This window comes from Mastomys coucha, unplaced genomic scaffold (assembly GCF_008632895.1).
Source record: "Mastomys coucha isolate ucsf_1 unplaced genomic scaffold, UCSF_Mcou_1 pScaffold15, whole genome shotgun sequence".
NCBI lineage: Eukaryota > Metazoa > Chordata > Mammalia > Rodentia > Muridae > Mastomys > Mastomys coucha.
In genome coordinates this window covers 4,240,017-4,265,284 of record NW_022196897.1, presented here as the reverse complement: position 1 = coordinate 4,265,284, position 25,268 = coordinate 4,240,017, and the positions used below count along the sequence as shown (strand labels likewise).

Genomic DNA, 25,268 nt, shown 5'->3' with positions numbered 1-25,268 from the left:
TGAGTCTATGAAGGAAAGCCTCACCACAGGTTTTGATTTACAACTTTCTTTGAGGTATGTAACGTATTTAACCAACTTCAGATTCACATTGCCCAAGCAAGATGAGAACTTCTTGCTGGATTAGGGTTTGTAGATAATCTCTAATTTGGGTTGAAGTCAATCCTCTCCTTCTGCCTTAGGTTCCCAGGATCTAACAACCCAGGTCATTAGGTTTGTGTCAAACAGCTTATACCTGCTGAGCCATCTTGCCTGCCCTACAATTTCTTTTAAATTGCACTGGGTGAAGGATACTGATCAGTGTCTTTATAGTAAGCTAAGAAAAAAATATCTGCTGCATAAAGATTCTGTGAAGATTTCTAGAACTTTATTAATGGCAGTAATAGTGCTGTTATTAGTGAAAGTGCTCCCTGACATGTTTCCCTGTCGTAATTGATTCTTTAATGAAGGGAATAACATGAAGAGTTTATATCCACTCGGTAATACTCAATGCTTATCCACAATGAAATGCTAGTATATACCAATTTTACACATGCCTTACCAAATTTTTCCAACCATGCAATGCCACAGATACATAACATATAGTACAGTTAAAGTTCCTGGCTCTCCTCTTGTAATAACATATTTTCAATAACTGTGATGCCATTTAATTTAGAATGTCTGTTATGGAGTAGAACTTTCCATGAGTTAAGAATAAAATTGAGATTGTATTGCTCAGGGCATAAGACATAGTCGTGGACAGTTAATGAACTATGTCTCTACTAATTTTTTGTTATTAAAATGGCTATTTGAGGTAGTCTGTCTCAGAACTGTGAACATGTTTCGAAATGTTATGCATTTCAAGCCTTCACCACAGGCAACATCTGTCCCCAAAGTCCGATACACTTCCTAGGTTGACTACATAAGTTGAACCAGCTATCTTCTAATTCTTCAGCTCTGAAAGCTTAATGCTTTTATGTTGACTCACATATTGACCTTTAGAGTAAACCCTTGAGTTTTCAATTAATGATAATTTCTTTTTCTGAAGCCAAATAAATCAACTCTTTTTAATATTTATTTACATATTCACCATGTGCTAGTTTTTACGTTTCACAGTAACATACATATACTAGGCATCAACTTCAAACCTATGCCTTCCCTGATTTTCTTAGACAGATTTAAAGGTGATCAATGCATGAGTAAAGGGGAGGAGACTAAAGAGCTACATTACTTAAGTTCATAGCAAACATAAACAGTAATGTAGCCCACTTAGTCTCTCTCTCTCTCTCTCTCTCTCTCTCTCTCTCTGTATGTGTGTGTGTGTATATGTGTGTGTGTGCATGTGTGTGTGTGTGTCTGTCTATCTGTCTCCATCTCTGTCTCTCTCACTCTTGTTTTGTGTGTGTGTGTTTATTTACCCATATCATGAAGGGATTTAAACAATCTCACTACCTTGACTACTCAATGTCTATGAAATTTTTGTATTTTTTAATATCTAAATGGCTTTTATAAAATAAATAAAGCAGGTTAATATGAGGTTCAACTTTTACACTCTCTGAAAGAAGACAATACATAATAGACCTTCCCCTATGGCAAAAGTGTATATACATATATATACTTTTATATAAAACCATGAGAAAGAGAGAAAGAAAGAACCATGTGTATATGTGTACACATACACACACAAACACACACACACACACACACACACACACACACACATCATTGCACTGAAGTACCTGATTAGCACTCAGTTTGTCTAATGCTATAAGTCAGGTTCTTCTCTATTTCTTTTCTTTTTAAGATTTATTTATTTTATGTATATGAGTGCACTGTGGCTATACAGATGGTTGTGAGCCTTCATGTGGTTGTTGGGAATTGAATTTTAGGGCCTCTGCTCTCTCTGGTCGGCCCCGCTCGCCCAGTCCCTGTTCATTCCAGCCCAAAGATTTATGTATTATTATAAATAGATACACTGCATCTGTCTTCAGACACACCAGAAGAGAGCTCAGAGGGTAAGAGCACTGACTGTTTCTCCAGAGGTCCTGAGTTGAATCCCAGCACCCACATGGTGGCTCCCAGCCGTCTGTCTACAAGAAGCTACAGCTGATGCTTGCACCATCAAGTCATCAGAATTCACTCCACAATTAAATTTACATTGGTTCTCACTTTTCTAATCGAACAATAGGTTATCTGAACACAGCAAACACATCATGTGGTTATTTACCTTCGGTTCCCAACTATGAAAATGAATATGAAAATAAATTCTGTTAGGCATACATTAAATAGAACTGTTTCCCTGGGGATCCATCCCATACACAGTTACCAAACCCCTACACTATTGTGGATGACAAGAAATGCTTGCTGAAAGGAGCCTGATATAGCTGTCTCCTGAGAAGCCCTGACAGATCCTTACATACACAGAGGCAGATGCTTGCAGCCAACCATTGAACTGAGTGTGGGGTCCCCAATGGAAGAGTTAGAGAAAGGACTGAAGGAGCTGAAGGGGTTTGCAACCCCATAGGAAGAACAACAATATCAACCAACCAGACCCCCCAGAGCTCCCAGGGACTAAGCCACCAACCAAGGGTACACATGGCTCCAGCTGCATATGTAGCAGAGGATGGCCTTGTCCCGCATAAATGGGAGGAGAGGTGGGAGGTAGGAAAAGCGAGGGTGGGGAGTCAGGAGTGGGTGGGTGAGTGAAGGAACACCCTCATAGAAGCAGAGGGAGTAGGGATGGGGAATGGAATAGGGGGCTTCCCAGAGGTGGGGAAACCAGGAAAGGAGATAACATTTGAAATGTAAATAAAGAAAATATCAAATTAAATAAATAAATAAATAAATAGAACTGTTTAAGAAGGCACTAATTGTCTACAACTTTATATGCACTTGCCAAAAAAAAGACAACTTAAGAAAAATGTTGCTAGTATTAAATGCAGCATATACATGATGTGAATTAAATATGTAAGAGCTAAGTGAATCCCTAGCAAAACTGAGGCCTTGATAATTTTAGAGTCCTTTGAGTTTCTTTTCATTCTTTCATTCTTTTATTTATCTTATATTATGTTAATTTTTTTCTATTCATCTTAGGTGCAAAGAAAATTGCAATTACAAAGAAACATCTACATTTACAAATCAGTACAGCTTGATTTTGAATCCCCCAAAGGCCACTGACTGAAGAGGTGGGCCCAAGTCCATGGTATTACTGGAGGGTTGCAGAATTTTTAGAAGTTTCAGCACTAAGGAGGGAAGTCAGCTTGGCAAGGGCATTCTTTTAATGAATGTGTCAGGAATCCCATGCTTCACTTCCTCCTTTTCTTCCTCTTTTCAGCTACCATGAGAACACCTATGTGAACTTTAGGCTAATATATAAAATATATGTATAAAATAATGTTAGTTTGAACCCATATATGTATATGCATATGTATATATAATAGATATAGTATATAGTATGCAGAAAGAATATAATATATATATGTATTTGTGGTGGGGTGGTTCTAGGGATTCAGTCCTGGATATCTGAACTACATGTTGTGCTCCTTTCACACTTTTTAAGATGAAATTTTACTAAGTCATGAAGGTTGACCTTGAACTCCTTTAGTAGACCAATCAGGCATTAAACTTTCGGCCACGCTATCTCAACTTCTTGATTACCTTGAGAGCAGAGGTGGCTTTTTTCTTCTGTCTTCAATAATCAACTCATATATTTTATACATCCAAAGACTGTGTGGGTGTAAGGGTATGTGTGTGTGTGTGTGTGTGTGTGTGTGTATGTGTGTGTGTGTGCGTGTGCGTATGTGTGGTTTTATAAATAGACGGTTTGAAAGCTAAAGGCAACATTACATATATGTGCATTTTATTGAACATAAACTGGAAGTCCATAATAAGTACAATATATATGTTTTTGTCTATTGGCTTAACAATTATTACAAAAACTCGATGAGGATGAAAACATTAAAAAGTCAATGGTGGCGCACAGCTTTAATTACAGCACTAGGGAGGCAGAGGCAGGTGGATTTCTGAGTTCGAGGCCAGCCTAGTCTACAGAGTGAGTTCCATGACACCCAGGGCTACACAGAGAAACCCTGTCTTGAAAAAAACAAAACAAAACAAAACAAAAAAAGGACAAAAAAGACAAATGCCAATGGTGTATACTATTGAAATTATAATAATTATATGGTATATGTTCGATACAGTTCAACGGATATATATCAAGTCATGAAAATGAACCAACTTGACTTGAAAATATTCATTTATATAAATAAATGGAAAAGGTTAGAAAAGAGCTTAACATTGCTGTTTAAAACATATCAAAAAAGAAGATTCACATATTTCAATTAATTGTTAGAGGCCAGTGTTCATGGTAAACATGTCAATCATGTAATCTTGGACATGTCAAGGACATGTCAATCAACTCCCTACAGCTCAGATGGTCCATCTAGTAAGTAAATTGGTTCAAGTGTAGAGTAAAGTTCAACATATAGACTGATGTTTCTAATCCAAAACTCAAAAATCTAATACAATGTAAATCTGAAACTTTCTGAGTGATCAACAAGTGAGAAATTTCAAACAATAAAAGCCTATTTCATGAATGAAATCATTCAAGATATTGTCTAAAATTATCCTCAGTCAAAATAAACCTCATTATACATTGTATTTGCAAATAGTACAACAAAAGCAACAAAATAAGAGAGACAAAACAGCTAATCATTCTGGCTCTGAGTATTTTTGGTCTATGAGTTTCTAAACTATTTGATTCTAGTTCACCTTCACTTATTGTTTTGAATATTCTTCAATGCCCCTAGAAAGTTCAGAATTAAAACTTTCTTTTGTTACTACTAGGGATTAAATAAACAAATTACACACTAAATATACAGATTACAGACTTCAAATGTACTTAGAAATACAGGTAGAAGCACTAAACAATTGAAGTTAAAAAGACAGAAATACGGGCCTTGAAGGGGATAAGAATGTCACAAGAAGACCATCAGAGTCAACTAACCTGGACCCTTAGGACTCTCAGAGACTGTACCACCAACTGAAAGGCATACACAGGCTGGGCCTAGGCCTCCTGGAACATTTATAGTAGGCATGCAGCTTGGTGTTCATGTGGATCCCGAGCAACTGGAGCTAGGGTTATCTCAAAAGCTGTTGCACATATGTGGCACATGTTCTTCTAGCTGGGCTGTCTTTTCTGGACTCAGTGGGAGAGGATGTGCCTAGCCTCACATAGACTTGATATACCAGGATAGGGGGATAACCATGAGGCCCCAACCCACTCAGAAGACAGGGGAGGGGGAATGGGGAAAGGACTGTGGGAGGGTGTGGCTGAGAGGGGCCAGTAAGTGGTATATAACATAAATAAGAAAGAAAATAAATAAACAGAAATATTTACAAACTTTTGCCATTTTTATTCACTTTTTGTTAAATAAAAATAAGGAATTAGAAATTGACTTTAAAAGACAAGTTAGGGTTTAGATCCTGGATATTTTAATGAAAAAGAATTGTATCAATTAACTGAATCAGAAGTTAATGTTTTATCCAAAATGTCAATGAGAGAAATTTTTCTTCCACCACGTTAAATATTGAGAGTCTAAGTAAGAATGTGCTAAACAAAAAGAAGGAGCTTGAGATTCTGGTTTATGTGGAAGCATGGGATAAAACAGGTTCCTTAGACAAACTATGATAAATGACCTATCAAGTTCAGATACAGGCTGAAGGAGCATTCTCAACTAAGACACATTTACATTTTATGTTAACTCTTTTGCATATCTTATGAAACAACACTCATTAATTTTGCATGGTGCTGTTTTGGTCTTTGCAGAGGTTTACATAGCTAAAATAGGACCAATAATTTATGAAAATAGATGTGACCACCTTAGGTATATCCATAAATATTACAAAATCGTCAGAACCTGCTCTGCGCCTTGTTGTTTTAACTTCACTTTCTTTTCAGCTCACTCCTTCTTGTACACCCCAATACATACATGCACACAGCCACACACACCCCAACACACACACACACCACACACACACACAAGCACACACACTTACACACACATACACATACTCCACAAACACACACCCAAACACCCACACTCACACAGACACATACACATACACACCCCACAAGCACACACATACCTCAAACACACACACACACACACTCACACAGACATACACACACACTCACCCACCCTCTCACGAGCCATACACACACACATACACACACCCCACAAACACACACATACCCCAAACACACACACACACTCACACAGACACACACAGATACTCACCCACCTTCTCACGAGCCACACACACATACACACACACACACACCACAAGCACACATACTCATTAATAGAGGACACTGAGCAATGACCTCATTATTAAACAAAACTTTCTTATACTCCTGGCAAACAGCCTCCCGATGAGAAGGGTTTGTGGTTTTAACTCTTACTTTAGCTTTTAATCTGAAACTTGAATAACCTTAAGTCTTTTCTTATTTTTTAAACTTCAAGCTACTCTGGAATGTATTACTGGGTAGCACATTACAGAGGGTGACAATCTGTCCTTTCAGAACTCAGACAATTTCATAAAATGATTGTTGACAAAAATCTGCAACTCACCTGGATGGGAACAGTAAGTCCTTTATAATGTTATAGTCTTTCAGTGAGAAAGGGCTCTCAAGTTTCACTCAAGATTATTTTCCTGATGCTTAGATTCTCTGAGTATTAGAAAGTTAAAAATAGTTTTTCCACGTTTTCTGCTTTCCTACTATGTACCAATCATTATGTTATTTACTACAAAAGTCCATCTTCGCAACTGTCATATAATAATTAATATGTAAAACATAGTAAGAGTAAATATAATTGACCAGTGAAGAAAAACACCACCTTCTTCATGCCACAGTTTGAATTCTTAAAGTCACTGGTGCCTTTCTTTCTAGGTGTTATTCTGTCAGAAGGATGTGGAGCCTCCGGGTAAAGCCATCATCTTCTGTATCCTTCTTCAAATCCTTCCACCCTTCTTCATGATGTCCCAGTGACTTTGTAGGCCACAGTTAACTGATAAAATCCAGAGTTCACTCATTTTTTTCCACAGCCCCTTCTGGAAATACTCTTCCCAATATACTCTATTATACTTAAGAGATTTCCTGTATTGAATGACTTCGGGTTACATCAAACATGATACTATCTACGTCTTAATTAAATTTCTGTTATCTCTCATGCCTGTTCTCAGTATTCACAATCAAAGATATTCTTAAAGTCAAGTTGTATTTGGGTAGCACTGTGGTTATATTCAATACAGCAGTCAGAACCCTGCTTCCTGTGCTTGGAGCACAGCTGCACGCCCCAGTCTGACTCCCCACCACAGGCTGCTTCCCCAGAACCTATGGACAGGCTCATCACAGTGTTAGTGACTTCCTACAATTCTACATTAAAACAGGAACCCTGCCCAGGATTTCTTTTCTCGGTCAGTTGCATCTTTATATTATACACCTCTTTATTATAATGGTTTATCTAAAGCCTTCAGACAGGAAGAACATAAGTGAGTACTGTGCCTCCATGTGATACATTTTCTCTGTCCCCTTTCTATTCTTTTACATTCATGGGTGTTTATATGTTTATATACATGAATGTCTGTTCACTACATGTGTTCCTTATGCCCAGAAGGGACAAAAAAGGGCATCAGATCCGTGGGACTGGAGTCACTGTGAGTTATGGAAATCAAACTTGGGTCCTCTAAGTTAGCCATTTCTCCAGTCCCAACACATTTTCAATGATACATTACCAAAATGCAAACAAAATGGCTCTCTAAGATTAAGGGCTGCTGAGAAGCTGGTGTAGGAGACATCCTCATGGGAGCTGAGCAAGAGTTCTTCCATGGCTCTCAACTCCATGAGTGGACCTCACTGTGCAACTTATATGTAAGGGGCTTAACTCACCTTAAATACAAAGGATTTTACACAGGTCTGGGAAACAGAAAAATAAGACACTGGACTATTAGACTCATTTTTGTTTTGGCATGTCTTGACTTCCATTCCTCAATGGAATCTTAGGGTCTCTGGCATGACTTCCTAGCATGTTAGGTCTATATATTCAGAGAGCACTGTTATCCAAAAAATGTTCACTTGTTATCAGGGAATTTCAGTCTCTAAGGCACATTTATCCCTGAAGCAAGTTTATGAATAAGGTCAAAACATCATTTTCTTGCTTCACAGTAGATGACCCAGCAAAATTTTGTTGTATACTCAGCCTATGCCAAGAGAAGGAGACCGTTTCCAGAAGCCTGTCTCAGTTTATAAACATGAATTTGTTAATAAATAAAAACATTAATAAGTTACTTGATTGTTCTATTAGTGGATATTCTATAGGAACAATGATCTTCAAACTCAAATCTTGCCCTAGGCTCACTAGGTAAGGGGAGGGGTGTAAATAACAGAAATGCTTTATATTCTAGGACTCAATTTCACAAATCGGAGCCTGCTGGAGTGCATCAGGTTGCATAGAATTCAGTACGCACCTGGATGCCATGAACACTTGTGATTGGTCTAAGGTCTTCTTTAGCCTCACTAGTGTCACTGTACATGAATAATGGTAAATTCAATGTAACATGGCTTTATATCTGGCCATATGAAACTTGGAGATTTTAATGATTAATATTTAATTGTTAATAATAGACTTCTCTTCACTGTTCATTATTCTGGGTAAAGTTCCACAACATGACCTACAATTTTGCTCTGTGCTAGATTTTCGGGACATACCAAATAAATATTTTTTTCCTATGGAAACCTAACTGTGATAGTTTGAATAAGAATGACCCCATAAGCTCTTGTGAATGACTTCTTGGTCCCCTTTGCTGAAACTCATTGGGAAGAATTAGGAGGTGTGGCCTTGTTGGAGGAGAATTGTCACTGGGGGCTGGCTTTGAAGTTTCTAAAACCTCCAGCTATTCCCAGGGTGCCTTCTCTCTGCCTATTTGCAGATAAGGATGTTAACTCTCAGATGTTCAGGCCACCATGCTCTGTTGCTCTAGCATGGACTCTAGCCAACTGAAAATATAAGCTGAATTAAACACTTTCTTTTGTTAAGACCAAGTGCCTTGGTCATAGTGTTTTATTACAGCAATAGAAGAGTAATGAAGACACTAAATAAGCTTTCAGAGGAGTAAATACTTAGTTAAAACACAGCAGTTTTCATTAATACAGACTGGTGGTTTTATTTTCTTTTTAAAAATAATGAAATTGAGGTTCTCAGTGTTCATATTTTTGCCCAATGTCATGAAGCCAGTAAATGACAAAACAAAGATGTGGAGAAAATCTACCTAATGCCAAAGCATCTTTTTAGCAAATAGAATAATGGAATGCTGTTATCCATAAGAGTTTTCTTACCATGTAAGTTCTGGTAATACATGCCTTAGACCTTGACACTCCGGAAGGTCATGGCTGGCTAAATGGATTAGTCCCATAGACTCATGCTGCCAGGATCCTGAAACCATATTAATTTGTATAGACATTCTTACGATGTTGATTTGAAAGTTTCCTCAAAAGCCCATGGGCTTAAAGCTAGTATTTAATGACATGATGTTCAGAATTGTGGCTTTGGCAGGTGACTCAATCATGAATACTTGGATATTTTTCAATGACCTTAGCCATGGATGGGTTCATAATGTAATGCTATCTCTATCAGAAAGTGGTAGAAAGTTTAGGAAGTAGACTTCCATAGAAGAAGTAGGTCACTGGGGACATGCCCCACATACTTCTATGTGTCTTACTCTGGTTCCTGCATGCCATTTATAAGTGAGAAGCTTTATGTAACCACATGCTTCCTGCGATGGTATTTTCTTTCCCCTTACTAGAAGCCCCAGTGAGCAAAGTAGAGAAACTTTACGGTCGTACCGATAATACCTTTCCCTTTTAGTTCCTTTCTTTGGCATTTTTTCATCGGAATGGAAACTAACATGAACATGCCCATCTTACTTATAGATGATATTTATTGCAAATTTCAAATAATATATATTTTTCATTTATTGAAAATATATAATTAAGTTGAATTGATAATAACAGTTTAAACTGAAGTATACAGATGGAGAAAAGAGGAACTAATATGAAAATTAGGCAAATTGAACTTTATGAAGGAATATCATATAATACCATGAAAATGTCATACTTAGATTACATATCTCCTATAAATTCTAACATATGGAAGTCTGTCATTTCTAAAGAATATGCCATAAAAAGCTAACTTTCTGTGTTAATAAGCTTTCTTTCATCATAAAAAGTATGTGAAATATTCAAATTGTAAAGGTGAAAGGCTTATTGTTGTTGTTGTTGTTGTTGTTGGTCTATGATCAGGTAGACCCATTGCCTGCATGCCTCTGGTAATAATGGTGAGAATACATAAGAAGGGAAAAACACTTACCTTGTTGGTCCATGATAAAAGGAAAGCAGTGGCCTCATTCTCAGTGATCTAAAGACCTCCCACTAAACTCTGCTTTAAGTGTCTCACCACTTCCTAAGGGCAATACCATGGCAACCAAACTTATGAACACAAAAGTGTAGAAGCTTACAGGCACCCTACAATAGCCTGCTTGGATTCAACTAAATAGGTCAACTCATTCTTCCATCTATTATTTTTTAAAAAACTTATTTGTTAATTTTTGAATAAATAGAGCAATGAGTCAATGAATTTATAAAAAGCAAAATCTAATAATTAAGTCGATGAGTTTTATATTGAGAACCTATCATTGCTAGGTAAGGTGTCTAAAATGTAATTATAAAATGTTTATTTTATTAAAATTTAAGTGATCTTGGAAATATAAACAATGATATAAAATAAATGAGCACCAGATATAGAGTCTGGGTGTTTTCTCTACCCTCTTATATAAGCATTTAGACTGGGAGACTACCCAAAACAATGCTATATTTTTCATTGAACAGTTAGCTGTTTCTTTCTCAATAGCTTTTAGTGCTTACAAAGTTTATACCTGTAGCAAAAATAAAACAGTAATTCAATTGAAGAGCAAAACAAAGGAAGATATCAAATTAAGTACAAGGAAAGATTAAAATATTAAGATGGATCAGATAATTTAATACATGCAGCAAGAAGGCAATTGGTGAATGTTACATGATATTTGAGATTGGAGTTATGTTAAATAGTCACTAGGATTATGCTCTAACCAATGAACTAACACAGTTAATTTAACAAATAGATTGCCTTTTATATACTCAGTGCTGCACAAAGTATCACGAATTCAAATTAAATTCTAAAAACTGAAACAAATGCGATTCCTATGCACACAAATTTGTAAATCAATGGAAGGGGAATCAATTATTTATAGTAAGTGCAATAGAACTAGAAACTGATATATTTAACAGGATTCATCCCACGGGGAGAGAATAACACTTCAAACTGGAATTTGCTGATTTACAATACAGGGAAATGTAAGATTGTCTGTAGATTTAGAACTCTACTTTCCTAGTGCAGAAATAGAACAAAGACAGAACGCATTTTTCAGAGTATGTGCATGTTAGTATTCATTCCATTAGTACAATGAAATATTTGATTACAAAATTCAAGGAGAAAACCTTGATTCTAACTACTAGTGATTTCAGAGGTTTCCTTACACAGCTTATTAGACCCACTGCTCTATCTATGGGTGAATGCAAGGCAATACATCACTGTAGAAAGCTTGCAAGTAAACCTGTTCACTGTATGGTAGCCAGGAAGCAAAAAGAGAGAAATCAAGGAAGTCACTCATGTATTTGCCCTTAACTATGTCATCTTCTAACTAGGCTCCAACCCCAAAGATTTTATATTCTCCCAACAGACTTGTTAGTGTAAAACTAAATTTTCAGTGACAATCTTTTTGAAGACATTTATGATCCAAACCTTCGGTTTAGTAAACAGTGAAGTGTAGGACACATGCTGCTCATTCTGGAGAAGAAGGACACTATAATCATAGTTCATAACAGAGGCACCTAGAGGACATTCTCATACAACGGGAGCATCCTATGTCCAGAAGAACAGAGAAGAGATATCAAACAGATAAAAACATCAGATGTTTGCAGCACAAGATTAGTGTGGAAGATAGTAAGAACTTTGAAGAACATTCCAAGAAAAACAGTCCAGGGTGAGCTAGTTCAATAGAAGAGAATAGCAGAAAGGAGAGGCTCTGTGCAGGAGGCTCACCTCAGCTGATCTCACATGGACAAAGCGTTTCAACTAAAGACATTGAAGAAGTTGGTTTCAGTCACTGAGTACAGGTCTGGAGATATTTTTCACAGGTGCTGAGAACAAGTGTGTTTGAAAGGCAGCCAAGAGCTTAGATCTAAAAACATCTGAAAGGTCTTGTTATTAGGAATATTTCCCAGCACTTAGACACCTCTTTTAGACACCTAGAAAACTGGTTATACAAATTCCATATGTCTCAGAGGTACATCATCACAGAAAATTAAAATCACACCATTTCATGGCCTTTAGAATGTTATTCAAATTTATAAAGCTCAGAAATTGAAAACTACTTAAAAAATGGTTATACTAGACATTTTGTTTTTCTTCCTGCCTTCTATGATCACATCATTACTAAACCACTTTTATTTGAAAAATAATTCTAAACACACCTTTATGAATGATGTCTCTCCATCCAAGTACTAACCCAGCCCAACCCCACTTAGCTTCCAAGATCAGATGACACAAGGTATGTGTGTGATGGTACAGCTGTAGACTAAGTGAAGGCTTAACTCCTTACAAATATATTTTCGAATTTCTCCTGTCCAAACTCCAATTTGTATTTTACACTTTGGGTATTGACATTTAAATCCAAGTTATTCCATTCTAGAAACTGTGACTAAGAAAATTGCTTAAAACATGCAGAAAAACAGAAACAAACAAAAATCTGCCTGAGGGTTAAATCTAACCAAATACATCCCCATTATACAAGAAGAACATTGGGTAGTTTCTATCATTCACCAAACTTGCACAGAAGGCTTCCCACCTCTGCAGTCAGTGATTCAGTGGAGGTCAGTCCTACAAGGTATCTAACTCCTGTAGTTTATAATCACACATGCACATACACACACACACACACACACACACACAGAGAGAGAGAGAGAGAGAGAGAGAGAGAGAGAGAGAGAGAGAGAGAGAGAGAGAAAATGAAAGGCTACTCTAGAGGCTGCAGAATTTTAGGAAACTTTGAAAGGAAGTGGAATGGAAATGAATTTGGAAATATAAAGCAGTACTAGAATATTATTAGTTTAAATGCAACAATTATAAATGAAATCATTTCCAATACCCAGCCCCATAGGCATTTTCAAAAGATCGTGGAGTGAGTCTGGCCTGTGTGCTAATCTTGATTGCTAACTTGTTTTGATCTAGAATCACCTAGGAGGTTGCTGAGGCACTCATCTGGGTGTCTATGAGGACATTTCCAGAGAGGACTGGGTGACTACATTTCTCCCTGAATGTGGGTTGCCCCAACCCCAGGGCTGTGAAAGCCTACTTGGAATAAAAGGGAAAAAGGAAGAGCCAGCAGGTTGCCACAATTCCCCTCTCTCTGCTTCCTGCCTAGAATAAAATGAACTGCTCCATTCCCTCTTGCCCTCCCTATCATAAAGCACCAAAGCCTGTGAAATCCTTGGGTCAAATAAATACCTCCTTTATGAAGTTGTTTATATCAGGTACTGTGGTCAACAGTGACAAGAAAAGCATCTGCTACCCCTGGATTATAGCAAGACAGTTTGGGAGGTGCTGGAGTGAGCAATAGGAGCAGCTGAAACTGAGAGCAGAGACAAGCCAGGAGCAGTCAAATTCCAGCACACAGTTCAAAAGACAATCAGCTTCTTAGTGGCTAGGTCTGCTGGACAAATGTCTCTTCTAAAAGCAACTTGACAAAACTGAGATTGCACAAATTTGGCTCCCCATGTGGAGCTGTTTTGCAACGTCCACACAATGAGACTATCATCTGCAGAAGGACTTTGAATCATGCTTGCTTTTAAAAAGTATTTGAAATGAGCAACAGATGTTAAAAAGATAAGGAAGATGAAACAACAAAGAAATAAAACCAGCTGCCCAGCATGACCATTCCCTCCTGACTACCGGCGCGCGCAGTTTACTGTGTCATAACATGAAGGAAGTGGAGTTTAAACTGTGGTACTGACATGCAGGAGAATTCGGAATCATAAATGTATTGTCTTGAGAATGGTGAATCAGGATTCTTGATAGTCATGTCTACTTTCTTTCAGTGTAAATCTCCTTCAGAAATGAAATTAACTAATAAGTGATAAATTGCATCCCCATTATGCAAGAAGAACATTGGGTAGTTGTCCAAAACCAAAGTCCAAAACCAAGGACTTTTATTATTTTCCATAGACCTACTCATTTGTGTGTATTGTATGCATGTGTTATATGCATGTATGTGTGCATTCTATGTGTGTGCACATGTGTGTAAATGTGTATGTAGGTGCACATGCTTCTGCTTAGATGTGTGTGTGCTTATACACACCCATGGCTTATCGTGCAGACAATGGAGGTCAACAGTCCTTTCTACCTTCATTTCTGAGACAGGGCCTTATACTTATCTCACAGTTTGCCTCAGTATTGGATAAACAGCAAACCAGTACTGGGGTTGTAGACATTCCTCAGCACTTTTACATGGATGTTCTTTATCTAAGCTCTGGTCCCTCTCTATCCTCTGAGTTACTTCCCCAGCCCACAGAAGTTTTTCCTATGATGAGCAAATATTTGTTCTGGTGTCTACACACTGTACCTAACCCTGGGTTCATTGTGATATTAGTGTGAATGTGATCACTAGCACACCCACTGTCCTCTTATTTCTCTCCTCTTCCTTCTCCTAGTAGGTCCCTTCTTCCCTGAGACAGCATCATTTGAGTTTTCAGGCCCTACATCCATACATAGTTTTATGTATCTCCATAAAATTTAGGACCCACAAATAAGAGAACAAATATGATAACTGCCTTTCTGACCCCACACGCAATGTCTAAAATGATAATCTCCAACAAGATGTAGGAAATTTTTCTACGGAACTCTGTAGGGGCCCAGAGATAAGTATTTTGACAGGACACTGCAAAAGTGAAAGGTCATCTTTGCCTGCTCCCATTTGCCTGGAGCTCACTCTCCTCTGGGCAACTCGTGAGTCAGACAAACAGGACTTTCCTTGGTTATGTTTTGAGCTAACCTGTGGTTCCCTCTGTGTTTTCTAAGAATTATGTGGGAACTGTGGTGAGTTTGATAATGTTATCAGGAGAGAGCATCAGTCCTCCATTTGGGACAGTCTTACAACAGAAAACAGTCACTGCCATGAGGGCACTGTGGACAATTCTTATCAGCTGTCCTGGCACTTGTCTCTCAGTAGGTGTAGGAACAAAGCTTCATAGTTTCACAGTTATTTAAAGCTTGAATTTTTAACAAATGATTCCAAATTTAACATGATTCCAATCAAAACTCCAAGAGTTTTTATTTAACAAAACCTAAAACACTGATATTATATGTTATAAATGGCTATAGAAACAACAACAACAAAACAAAACAAAGAGCCTGGGAGCATAGCCAAAACATCTGAAGATGAAGAACAAGAACGGCCTTGCCCCATCAGATACAGAGACTTATTCTGAAGATATAAAACTGTGTGATATGAGCAGAGTAATAATTATGAGTTGCTTCCCTTTATCTTTGAAGTTTATTAGCTTCGTAGGGATTACCCCAGGAATTATCTTTTACAGCAGAACATTCATAGGCCCAGGAATCTGGAAATGCTAGCTCTACACGAAAGATGAGTAACCCCTGCACTTAACAGGAAGAGACATAAGCAAGGACATACAGACCACCCTGCTCACAACAGTACTAATTATCTAGCCACAAACAATTGTATAAGTCTACAAGGGGAAAATTAGCACCAGAAAGATCACAAACAATATCCAAAAGTAAAGAAAAATTAGATGGCATTTATTACCAATCAATTTTTGATTCTTAGAATTATTGAGCCAAAATGCTAAATTAAAAAATAAAAGTCAGGGATGCACATGGTCAAAACCTAAGTAGTAAGTAGGCAGTTTTTAGAAGCAAAATCAAATGACAGAATTCCTAAAATTAACTGTATACATTTATCATGCATTATCTCATATTAATAAGACATAAACCAGCAATAATTAAAGGGGGTTGAAATTACTTTAAATCAGAAGGTCAGGATTAGTTTTTATGTGTTTGTCTGTTCTTTTAAAGTCAGGACCACATATATACTAGGAATATGAATCAATATAGCACAAATCAGTTCACAGATACTTGGTTTGAGTGTTTTGCAGGTAGAATAAATTCGTGTGATCTATATGAGGACCTTTCTCAGTTTAGGGAAGGAAAGAGCAAAAATGGAGACGGGATACTCAAAAGAAGGACGGTGCAATGCTGTGGTTGTGTCCGGCTCTGCTTGCAAGAAGGTTAAGAGGTCAAATAAACAAAAGCATATACTAAATAGTTACATTTTCTGGTGTTGATGGAGTTTCAACCTTTGGGAAAATGAAGCAAAGATGTATAACAAATAATTCAGCATGAGCTTCAGGACAATATACTTAAAAGACTGTCATGGACTAGTAACAGACAAGGAAATAGTGACAATAGCTCACGCTAACTTAGTGAGTAAAAAGGAGCTATCAGTGCTAGAGCTGCTTGGCTACCTACTAGCGGAAAATCTGGATTTTAGGTATGCTTAGGAATTTTAGGTATTCTCTTTAAATGCACAAATCTAGATAATCATTCCGAATCATACTGTCTTTTTTATTAAATGGAGAGAAACAGAAATAATGCAAAGAACAAATCGTAAATGGCTTCACTGTCTAGAAACACAAAGTGGTATTTTCTATACATGCATCTTTTCTCTGTTAGTCTGGCTTGGCCATACATGACATTATATATGGTGGAGGAAGTGTCCTAATGAAAGCGCCCTTACTAGACTGGTACTCTCTATTGGCTTCCCCAGTGGATTAGAATCATTGTCCAGGGTCAGAATGAAGGCATTCAGTAGAGAAAGTCTGTCCAGAATAGAACGCTCTAGAAATAATTAAAGCTAAATTTGGAAGTGAGGGGTTGTGTTCAGAACAAAAGAAAAGTTTGGAATCTATCAGATTAAGACTAAGTTGAAAAGCAGGTTAGTAATACATAACTGAATATACTGTGGAAGTTTGATAAGATTCACTTCTTTCTGACTTTCCAAACAAATACAAGATGATATTTTCAGTGAGAAAAGATGTCTTAGTCCATTTTCTGTTTCTGTAACAGAATACCTGAAACTGGCCTGGACTGAAGAGAGGTAGCTATGCACATGGTAGACACAGAACACTTTAAATAGATTAAATAAGTTACAAGCTCATCAAAGAATTGACCAAAGCTTATGACCAAGGCATATGATAATAAATTATTAGTCTCAAAGTTGTCATTCTGGGATTTAGTATTTTTTTAACAAGTCTGTCTTGCATTGTCACAGCATAGAGGAGATTGTCACAGCATAGAGGAAAAATAGAAAACAAAGAAGAGGCAAGCACTTGGAGACAGGGTTCACTCTACAACAACTTGTTCTTTAGTCCTAGCAAACTGCCCTAATCTTCTGAACACTCCAAGTGTTCTTAAAGATATTACCAGGTTTCAATGCTGTTTACTTAGAGACTAAATTTCAGTGTGCAGTGTGGCTGGAACCAGACACAACAAAGACATGATGAGGACAAGGTAAGCTCATACCCAGAGTACAGGTGAAAAAGCCCATTTATCTGCTGACAGGCAAATATAAACTGGACTTTGACCTCATTTAGGAACCCCATATTTGAATGGTAATAAGTTGGACTGAGGATGTAGCTCCCTGGGAAGAGCATTTGCCTAGAATGTCTGAGTCCTTCGGCCTGGTCCCCTGCCCCACACCACCACAAATAAGCAAAAAGTAAGAAATCATACATCTAGACTAGTGGTTTCAACCTCCCTAGTGCTTTGACCCCATAATACAGTTCCTCATGTTGTAGTGACCCCCCCAACCATAAAATTATTTGTGTTGCAACTTCATAACTGTAATTTTGTCACTGTTGTAAACAGTAATACAAATATCTATTTTTCCGGTGGTCTTAAGCAACTGCTGTGAAAGGGTCATTTGACTCCAAAAAGGGGTTGACAACACCTGGTCTAGAAGATATAATCAAATAAGTTTCAAATAAGTATCATTAAGAAATATTAGGGGCTGGAGAGAGGACTCAGTGGTTAAGAGCACTGATTGCTCTTTCAGAGGTACTGAGTTCAATTCCCAGAAACCACATGGTGGTTCACCACCTGGAATGGGATCTGATGCCCTCTTCTGGTGTGTCTGAAGACAGCTACAGTATGTGTGTGAGTATGTGTGTGCGAGAGTGAGTGTATGTGTGTGTGTGTTTGTGTAAATTACCATATCAGGTAATGAACTCTATACACTGGGATGGCAGAGACAGAGGGATCTCTGAAGTTAAGGCCAGCCTGGTCTACAAAGTGAGTTCCAGGACAGCCCAGGCTTCAAAGACTTACTCCATGGACAAACAAGCCAAAGGAAAAAAGATAAATAAAAATAGAAAGTTTAAGGCAAGTAGTCATCTGCCAGAGCTCTGGGGGACTTTCGTAGACATACCTAGATCATACACTCTGATTTTAAATTATTATTCTATGAAGCTAATTTTTAATATCAATTTCTACCTTATTGATTGAAAGCAACTTACTTTAAGAATTATTTAAAAGTCTCCCAGGGCCATATTCAGGTCAAAAATCCATCCAGTACTACAGGAATAATGCTGTTCCATTCAGTCCTGCAAGTATTTATTTCATGCCTGTATGGTACACACTGCAGCAGATTCAGAAATATGACAAGGGACCCTGACTGCAGGGACCAATGGGCTGGTCTAATAGAATTATGGTAGAGATGGATCAGTACAAACAAGAGAAAGCATTATAACCAACAAAGTCCTTAAAGTTCTCAAAGGAAGCAGTAAGTCAGAGAACAGGTTTAGGTAGAGATAGGATTAGTGACAAAAAGAACAAGAGGATGACAAGACAGTAAGAACATTTAGTGAGAATTCAAGAATACAGAAAGTGATGGGTTGGGGCATTGGCTCATGCCCTAAGCTCATGGTCTTTAAAACAAGTGAAAAATCTCAAGATCACAGCTGTGGGTCAATTCATTCATCTTTAAAAGTAGTGCTTCTACAATAGGAGATAACATTTAGAAAGAAAAATTGTACATATCATCTACATCTCTACAGGGCCTGCTTGATTCTTGCAGAGAAGAAACTTGCAGTATCTTGCATTTCTAATTACATTCAAGCACATTCTCAAGTATGAGAAATAGTAACATCCATTCCTTAATGTATGGACAACTTATATATGATACAATTACAATAGTTTAAACTATGTTTACTATATAATAATAGTTATGAGCCTCTATTCAGGCATTCAAGGATGAAAATTCTACTCTAGATCATGTTTCTGTGGCTATCCAAATTTACTCAAACTCAAGCTACAAAAATCTTTCTCAATTTTATGTTAAGTATCTTATAGAAAGTTATGAGTCATTGCTGGAGAAGGACAGTTAACCTGCAGATCTAATAATTTAACCCACACTTGCTTTATAGGAAACACTCATGTGGATTATTCCTATGTTATAATTTTTTGTTATAGATACTGATGCTAACAGAAACTTTAGCCACAGGATGTCAACAGAAATATCACCAACAAAGCTGGCCCACTTCACTGGAAAGGAAGCATAAAAAATATCCAAGCAGAAGAAAAAACAGTGAAAATACAAGTAAATGAATTAAATATGAACTACATGTCTCTAGATCACAAAAACATTAGAAACCAGAACAGAAGAAATTAGTGGTTTCTCTGCCCTCTGGTGGCAATAAAACCAACCACAGCATTAGAAAAGTAAAAAGCACAGTAAACAAATGTGTTATGAAATCAGATGGTTCCCCTTGCCAAAATGCCCATAGTAAAAACCCTGATTATTGCATGCCACCTCTCACTTTCTTAACTATTTCCAGGATATTTAATTTTCAGACAATTTATCTTACAAAGGAAAATGAAACGTTTACTTTTCTTTTTTCTTCTGTGTTACCTTTCTGTATAATATATTCAGTAGGTTAAAACCACTTAATTCCCAGATAATTTCATAAAACTTCATGCAGAGTGTTGAGTGTTGTTTGGTTTATAGCAAACTCATTAAAGAATTGATAAAATAGTTCATTCCTCATCCCCAGTCCTGTGAGCACAATGTTTCTAAGAGTCCCACCATAAATAGTGAATTAGTTTAAAAGGCTGGAATAATTTATGTTATCAACACAGTCATGCCATACTCCCCAAAGCAAAAGCTTTCCACCAGCTGGTCTGTCATAGTGTGCAATGGATTTCATCCTCAGACTGAAGCCTTAAAATAGCAAACTTAACATGGGTGTCAGTGTACTGTAGACTCAGTAGTTAAAAAAATAAGAAAGAAAGAAAAAAGAAAAAAGAAAAAAAGATTTTAGTCTCAGCTTTAATCTTGTGGTCCTCATTCCCCTCACCTGGTCTGCAACACACACACACACACACACACACACACACACACACAAAATCTCTCCAGCCTTAGAGAGGAGCACCAAGAAAGTATCTTCTTTCTCACTAGTGGAAAACGGACGACTTGGATTATCCTATGTGTCACAAACTGGTAAAATCTTATTCAAGGTTTTTGTAAACACTTATCGTCACCTGGAGTCCCCAGGTGTGCCTTCTTTCTGTGACTCCTTGAAGGTTGACAGCTGGGTATACCTGCATACTTCCTGAGGAACCATTTACCAGTCTTTCTTGAATTAAACAGAGACATGTACAGAACAAAACAGAACAAAAGTGATTGTCCTAACCAGGAAGTTTTCCTTTCTTTTTCTCTTCAAGTGCTCTTTGCTCTCACTCCCGCTGGGAGTGTACAAGAGTTCACAGATTCCTGCCCCGGTGGGTGTTTCACTGACCTGCCTGTTCGATTCTATGCTGAAGAGAAGAAACTGGGAGCAATCTGTGCGGTCACAATGGATAGAGTGGTCTTGGGAGAAAGCTGGATTAGCCAGTCCCCGCTCAGTGAGAGGACACTGTTCACCACCACACACCTAGCCAGGAAGGCCACCAGGGCACGAGGTGAGGCCAACTGCAAGGATCTGAGGCCCTCCTCCTCCAGGGACAGTGTCAAGGAACCCTGAGGGACTGCTGGCATGTTGGGGCCTGTCTGTGAAGCTGACAGGCAGAGGACAATGGGGCCAGGGCTTGTCCTCAGAGGCACGCCCCGTCCCCATCTTCTCCACCTCTTTATCCCTGAGCACTGCTGCATCTACTGCATCCACTTAGTAAGCTGACTCTGAGAAAGCCAGGGGTGTGGGGGAGACAGCCTGGAGGAGGAATCTGCAGCCACAGGCATTTTCTTTTGGCATGGGGCAACTTGCCAGCCCTGACTGTCATCAGATCGTTCATCCATCCATCCCTTCCGCGGCTCACCGGGAAGAGCTTCTGAGAGCCAATAGATGAGAAGCCAGAGGGGAGACAACCTGCTGTAACCAAGATTCAGAGAGAGGTATCCGCAGCACCTGGCTCTCTTACACCCGGACCTCCTTGGGCTACTTGGGGTAGACAGGACCACCCCCTGGTGCCCAGGTGGGGTAAGCACCATAGCTTCAGGGAAGTCCAGGTTTCCAACACCTTCTGATCAAGCAAGCCTCTTCCCCCATTTGAGAAACTCAAGTTTCCCAGAAAACCCACTAGGATAAATTTCCCTAGGGCAGATGTTTTGGGTTGGTGTGGGTTGAGGATGGGGGTTCCGTGACATCGGAAGGATCTTCGGCTACACACTAAAAACAATCCAGAAAAGTACTTCTTACCATTGTTATGGTGTCCAGGCTCTCCGCGGGCGAACTGGAACCCGTCTGTTAAAAAGTGACAAAGTAACATAACTCCTGCAGCGGCCAGGTCGGCCCTTCGGAACCTCGCCATGCCGCTGCCGCGACCTCCCTCCCCTGCCCAGCAAATCTTTCCTTGAGGCCCTGGGCTCCGGGGTTATCCGTGGGGATGGGGCGACACGGCTGAGCTCTGCGGGTGAGTCTTGGGTGGGATCCGGAGGCCTCTGGCAGTTTCGCTAGGATTTCACTCCGGGTAGCAGAGAAGCGAAGGAGAGATAGTCCAGCCCTCTCTGAACTTCGGGAGCTCTCACCGCAACTCGTCACCCTCGCAGCCCCCAGCCGAGACAGAATCAACCAAGTACGGGAGGAAAGGTCACTTGCAGTCGGGCCCGCAAACTCCCGGGTCCTCGCAGGCAGCGCCACCCGGGCGCCCACAGACGGTGACTTCCGAACGCCCGCGACGCGCTCCACTGGGTTCAAAACAGATCTAATTCCACTGGCTGCGCCGGTGCTGTTCCAGATCCAAGAGGGCGCTGAGCACCAGAGGAACTTTCCCAGACTTATGACTGGCCCCGGCGGGCGTTTGGTGTTCCCGAGAGAAGGAGGTTAGTGGAGGCTGGAGAAACCCCTCCGACAAGTTTTTCTTCTTTGCTTGGCCCAAGGCTGAGCGCCGGTCCTCGCCGGCAGCCGGAGGGATGGGCAGCTCCGGAGAGTGGAGCGTGGGATGGACTAGCTGCTGCGATCAGAAGAGGGGTGGGGTGTTTTTTAAAGAAAAAGAAAAACAGGGGAAAGTGAGGCTGCAGCCTGGGGAGAGAGCCCCTTCGGGCTAGGGAGGAGGTGGTTCCGAACGCGGCGGAGCCCCAGGAGTTTGGTGGCAGAGACGCCGCCGCGCTCCCCCACGATCCAGCTCTACACTTTGGGGAGGGAAGGCGGCTTGCCATTTGTTAGATCTGCCGCGGAACCCTCCTCTCTTTTCCCTCCGCCCTCTTCCCTCCCCCTTCTCTCCTCCAGGCTTCTCCCACCTTCCTCCTCCTGAAACCAGCAGCCCGCACCGACCTGTCCAATGGCTGAGGTTTTCTCGGGGGGCGCCAGAAAAGTCTCCCACTGACGAAGCCCGGGAAGACTAGCTGGGGAAAGCCGGAGGACCATTGCGGCCCCACGCGCCCCAGGGATCCCGAGGACTGGTGCGTGTGGGGTGGTGGCAGTTTCTAGTCGCTCGGACGCCATCGGTCCACCCGGCTCTTGCCTTCTGCAGGGCGACCAACGCTGCCTGCACCCACCAGGCTCCCAGGGCTTTTGGGTGCCAGCCTGCGGGTGGAGAGGGATGAGGCCCCCAGCGAGCACCCACTGTCTTCAGGGTTCTGCCTGGGCACTAAAGGGTTAATACCATTTCATCCCTTGCTGAAGGCTGGTTTGGCAACCGTTAGGGTGTGGGGAAAAAAAAAATCAAACCTGAGTCGCTAGGGTTACTAACATCCTCGGCCCCCAGCCCCCATCTCATCAAAAACCCCTCCTACCCCAGACCCGCACTGAGGGTGGTGGAAGGTGGCTCTGGGCTGCAGGGTCCTGAGGCCGCCACCGCGGTTTGCTAAAGTGTCAGAAGAAGCAAAAGGGAGAGTTTATAGGAACAGGAAGCCCATTGAATTTCCTATGGGGGCTTTAAAGAGCTTCTGCTTGCTAGTTTGTTTTTGTTTTTTCAGCCGGCATTAACCCCTTCCAGGCTCCTCTTCCGCTTACGTTTTATTTTGCATACAGTTAACCATCTTTTAATGGGGCTAAATAGAAAGCAAAGAGACAATGCATCCTTGGTGAAAAATACCAGCACTGCCTGGGCTAGTACTTCAATTTTTTTTTTTTTTCCACAAGGAACAATTTACTTAAGCTTTAAACCTCAGGTCTCCAGGCATCAAATCAGGAAGATTCTATACTAAAGTTCATAGAAGGTCCTAGCAAGGAAGATTAGCCAAGTGAACTTAATTTTTTTAATCATCTCCTAGCCTGAAGAGAAATGCTCTTTCTTGAAGACAAGACTAGAGACCTAAATTAACACATTTGAAAGTGCTCTGGGTTCAGCTGATCCTTGTGGCCTGTTATTATCCTGGCCTTCCCATGCTTTGAAGAATCCATTGATACTATGAATCGATTTCTATTGTAGCAAAACCCACTGGAAGTAGGCCGAGATTACTGCAAAATTCGATGCAAAATTTTTGCCTTTCCACTAAAAAACACTAACAAGCCTGTTTTCTCTAAAATAATCCTCAGTTCTCTATTTCAGTATATTTGTGAAGGTTTAGATATGCCATGCCAACACCTTTTATTATCCTAGGATGCTTGACAAATCCTGAGCTTTCTTATGAGTGGTTGATGTGCTCTTGCCAACCAGACTTAAGACTGTAATTCTCTTATTTTTGCTCTGCCAAGAGTGTTTTAAGTTCTCTATTACATCTCAGTCTGAGTACCTAGAGTATTTACATCAAGTTTTAAAGAATGGTGGTCTAATGAAAACTTAATGGGACAGTCATTGATGTTGAGTTTGTCTTCTGCACATTGAATGGCTGACAGCTGACTGACAGCTTCACTACCACCACCACCAAAAACAAACAAACAAACAACAAGCCAGTAGCTATAGGGGAAACCCAGGCATAGAGCTTCCTGGGCGCTTTTATCCAACTCCAGGTCTCATAAAGTTCACAACTGTAGGAGCCAAGTAATGATCAGGTTAGCAAGGTAGGTCTTAGGTCCCTCTGCACACTAGGAAAAAAACCAACACAAAACAGAAACCCATTTCCTCTCTAAGAAGACACAAGTCTCATCTCCTTTCTCATTCTCACCATTTTTTCTTATTGTTTATGCAAATTAGTAGTATTATTTTGTTATTGTTTGCTGTTCTTGGCTGTGCTTTGCCCTCTTGATGACAGCTACAAATATATGTTTGTCAATGAAAATTGGTTGCTACAAACTGAAAGTCCAAAAAAAAAGGCAATTTAGAAGTAATTTGGTCCAATAGCCTCCATTGGTCTCTATCAGGGCCACTGTTTAATTATAATGCTTTATGCTTATTTGAATCTTACTTTGGCATACTTGTACATATGTCCACTTCCAGTAGCATTTGTATGTGTGTGTGTGTGTGTGTGTGTGTGCCTGCCTGTGTGTGTGTTTGTGGCCACACATGAATATTCCTCTGTGTGTGTGTGTGTGTGTGTGTGTGTGTGTGTGTGTATGTATGTGCCTGCCTGTGTGTGTGTGTTTGCGGCCACACATGAATATTCCTGTAGAGACTAGGACAATATCAGGTGTTTCCACAGTCACTCACCACCTTATTATAATGAGACAATCTTTCACTGAACATGGA

The 25,268-nt window shown here is 39.7% G+C and overlaps 1 protein-coding gene and 1 long non-coding RNA gene across 3 annotated transcripts in view; one reads left to right on the top strand and one right to left on the bottom strand.

Annotated features, from left to right (window-relative positions):
* Plxdc2 (plexin domain containing 2) overlaps positions 1–22,843 on the bottom strand; it is a 390,910-nt gene extending 368,067 nt beyond the window's left edge. The window contains exon 1 of one of the 2 annotated variants that reach the window (XM_031369076.1): positions 21,899–22,843. In XM_031369076.1, coding sequence (XP_031224936.1) covers positions 21,899–22,010 — 112 coding nt within the window. In that variant the 5' untranslated portion in view covers positions 22,011–22,843. The remainder of the gene's footprint in view (positions 1–21,898) is intronic. The other variant, XM_031369075.1, reaches the window with a different exon arrangement.
* Positions 22,435–25,268, top strand: part of LOC116089737 — a 12,016-nt gene continuing 9,182 nt past the window's right edge. Inside the window, exon 1 of the long non-coding RNA XR_004118458.1 lies at positions 22,435–22,521. This is a non-coding gene — a long non-coding RNA (uncharacterized LOC116089737). The remainder of the gene's footprint in view (positions 22,522–25,268) is intronic.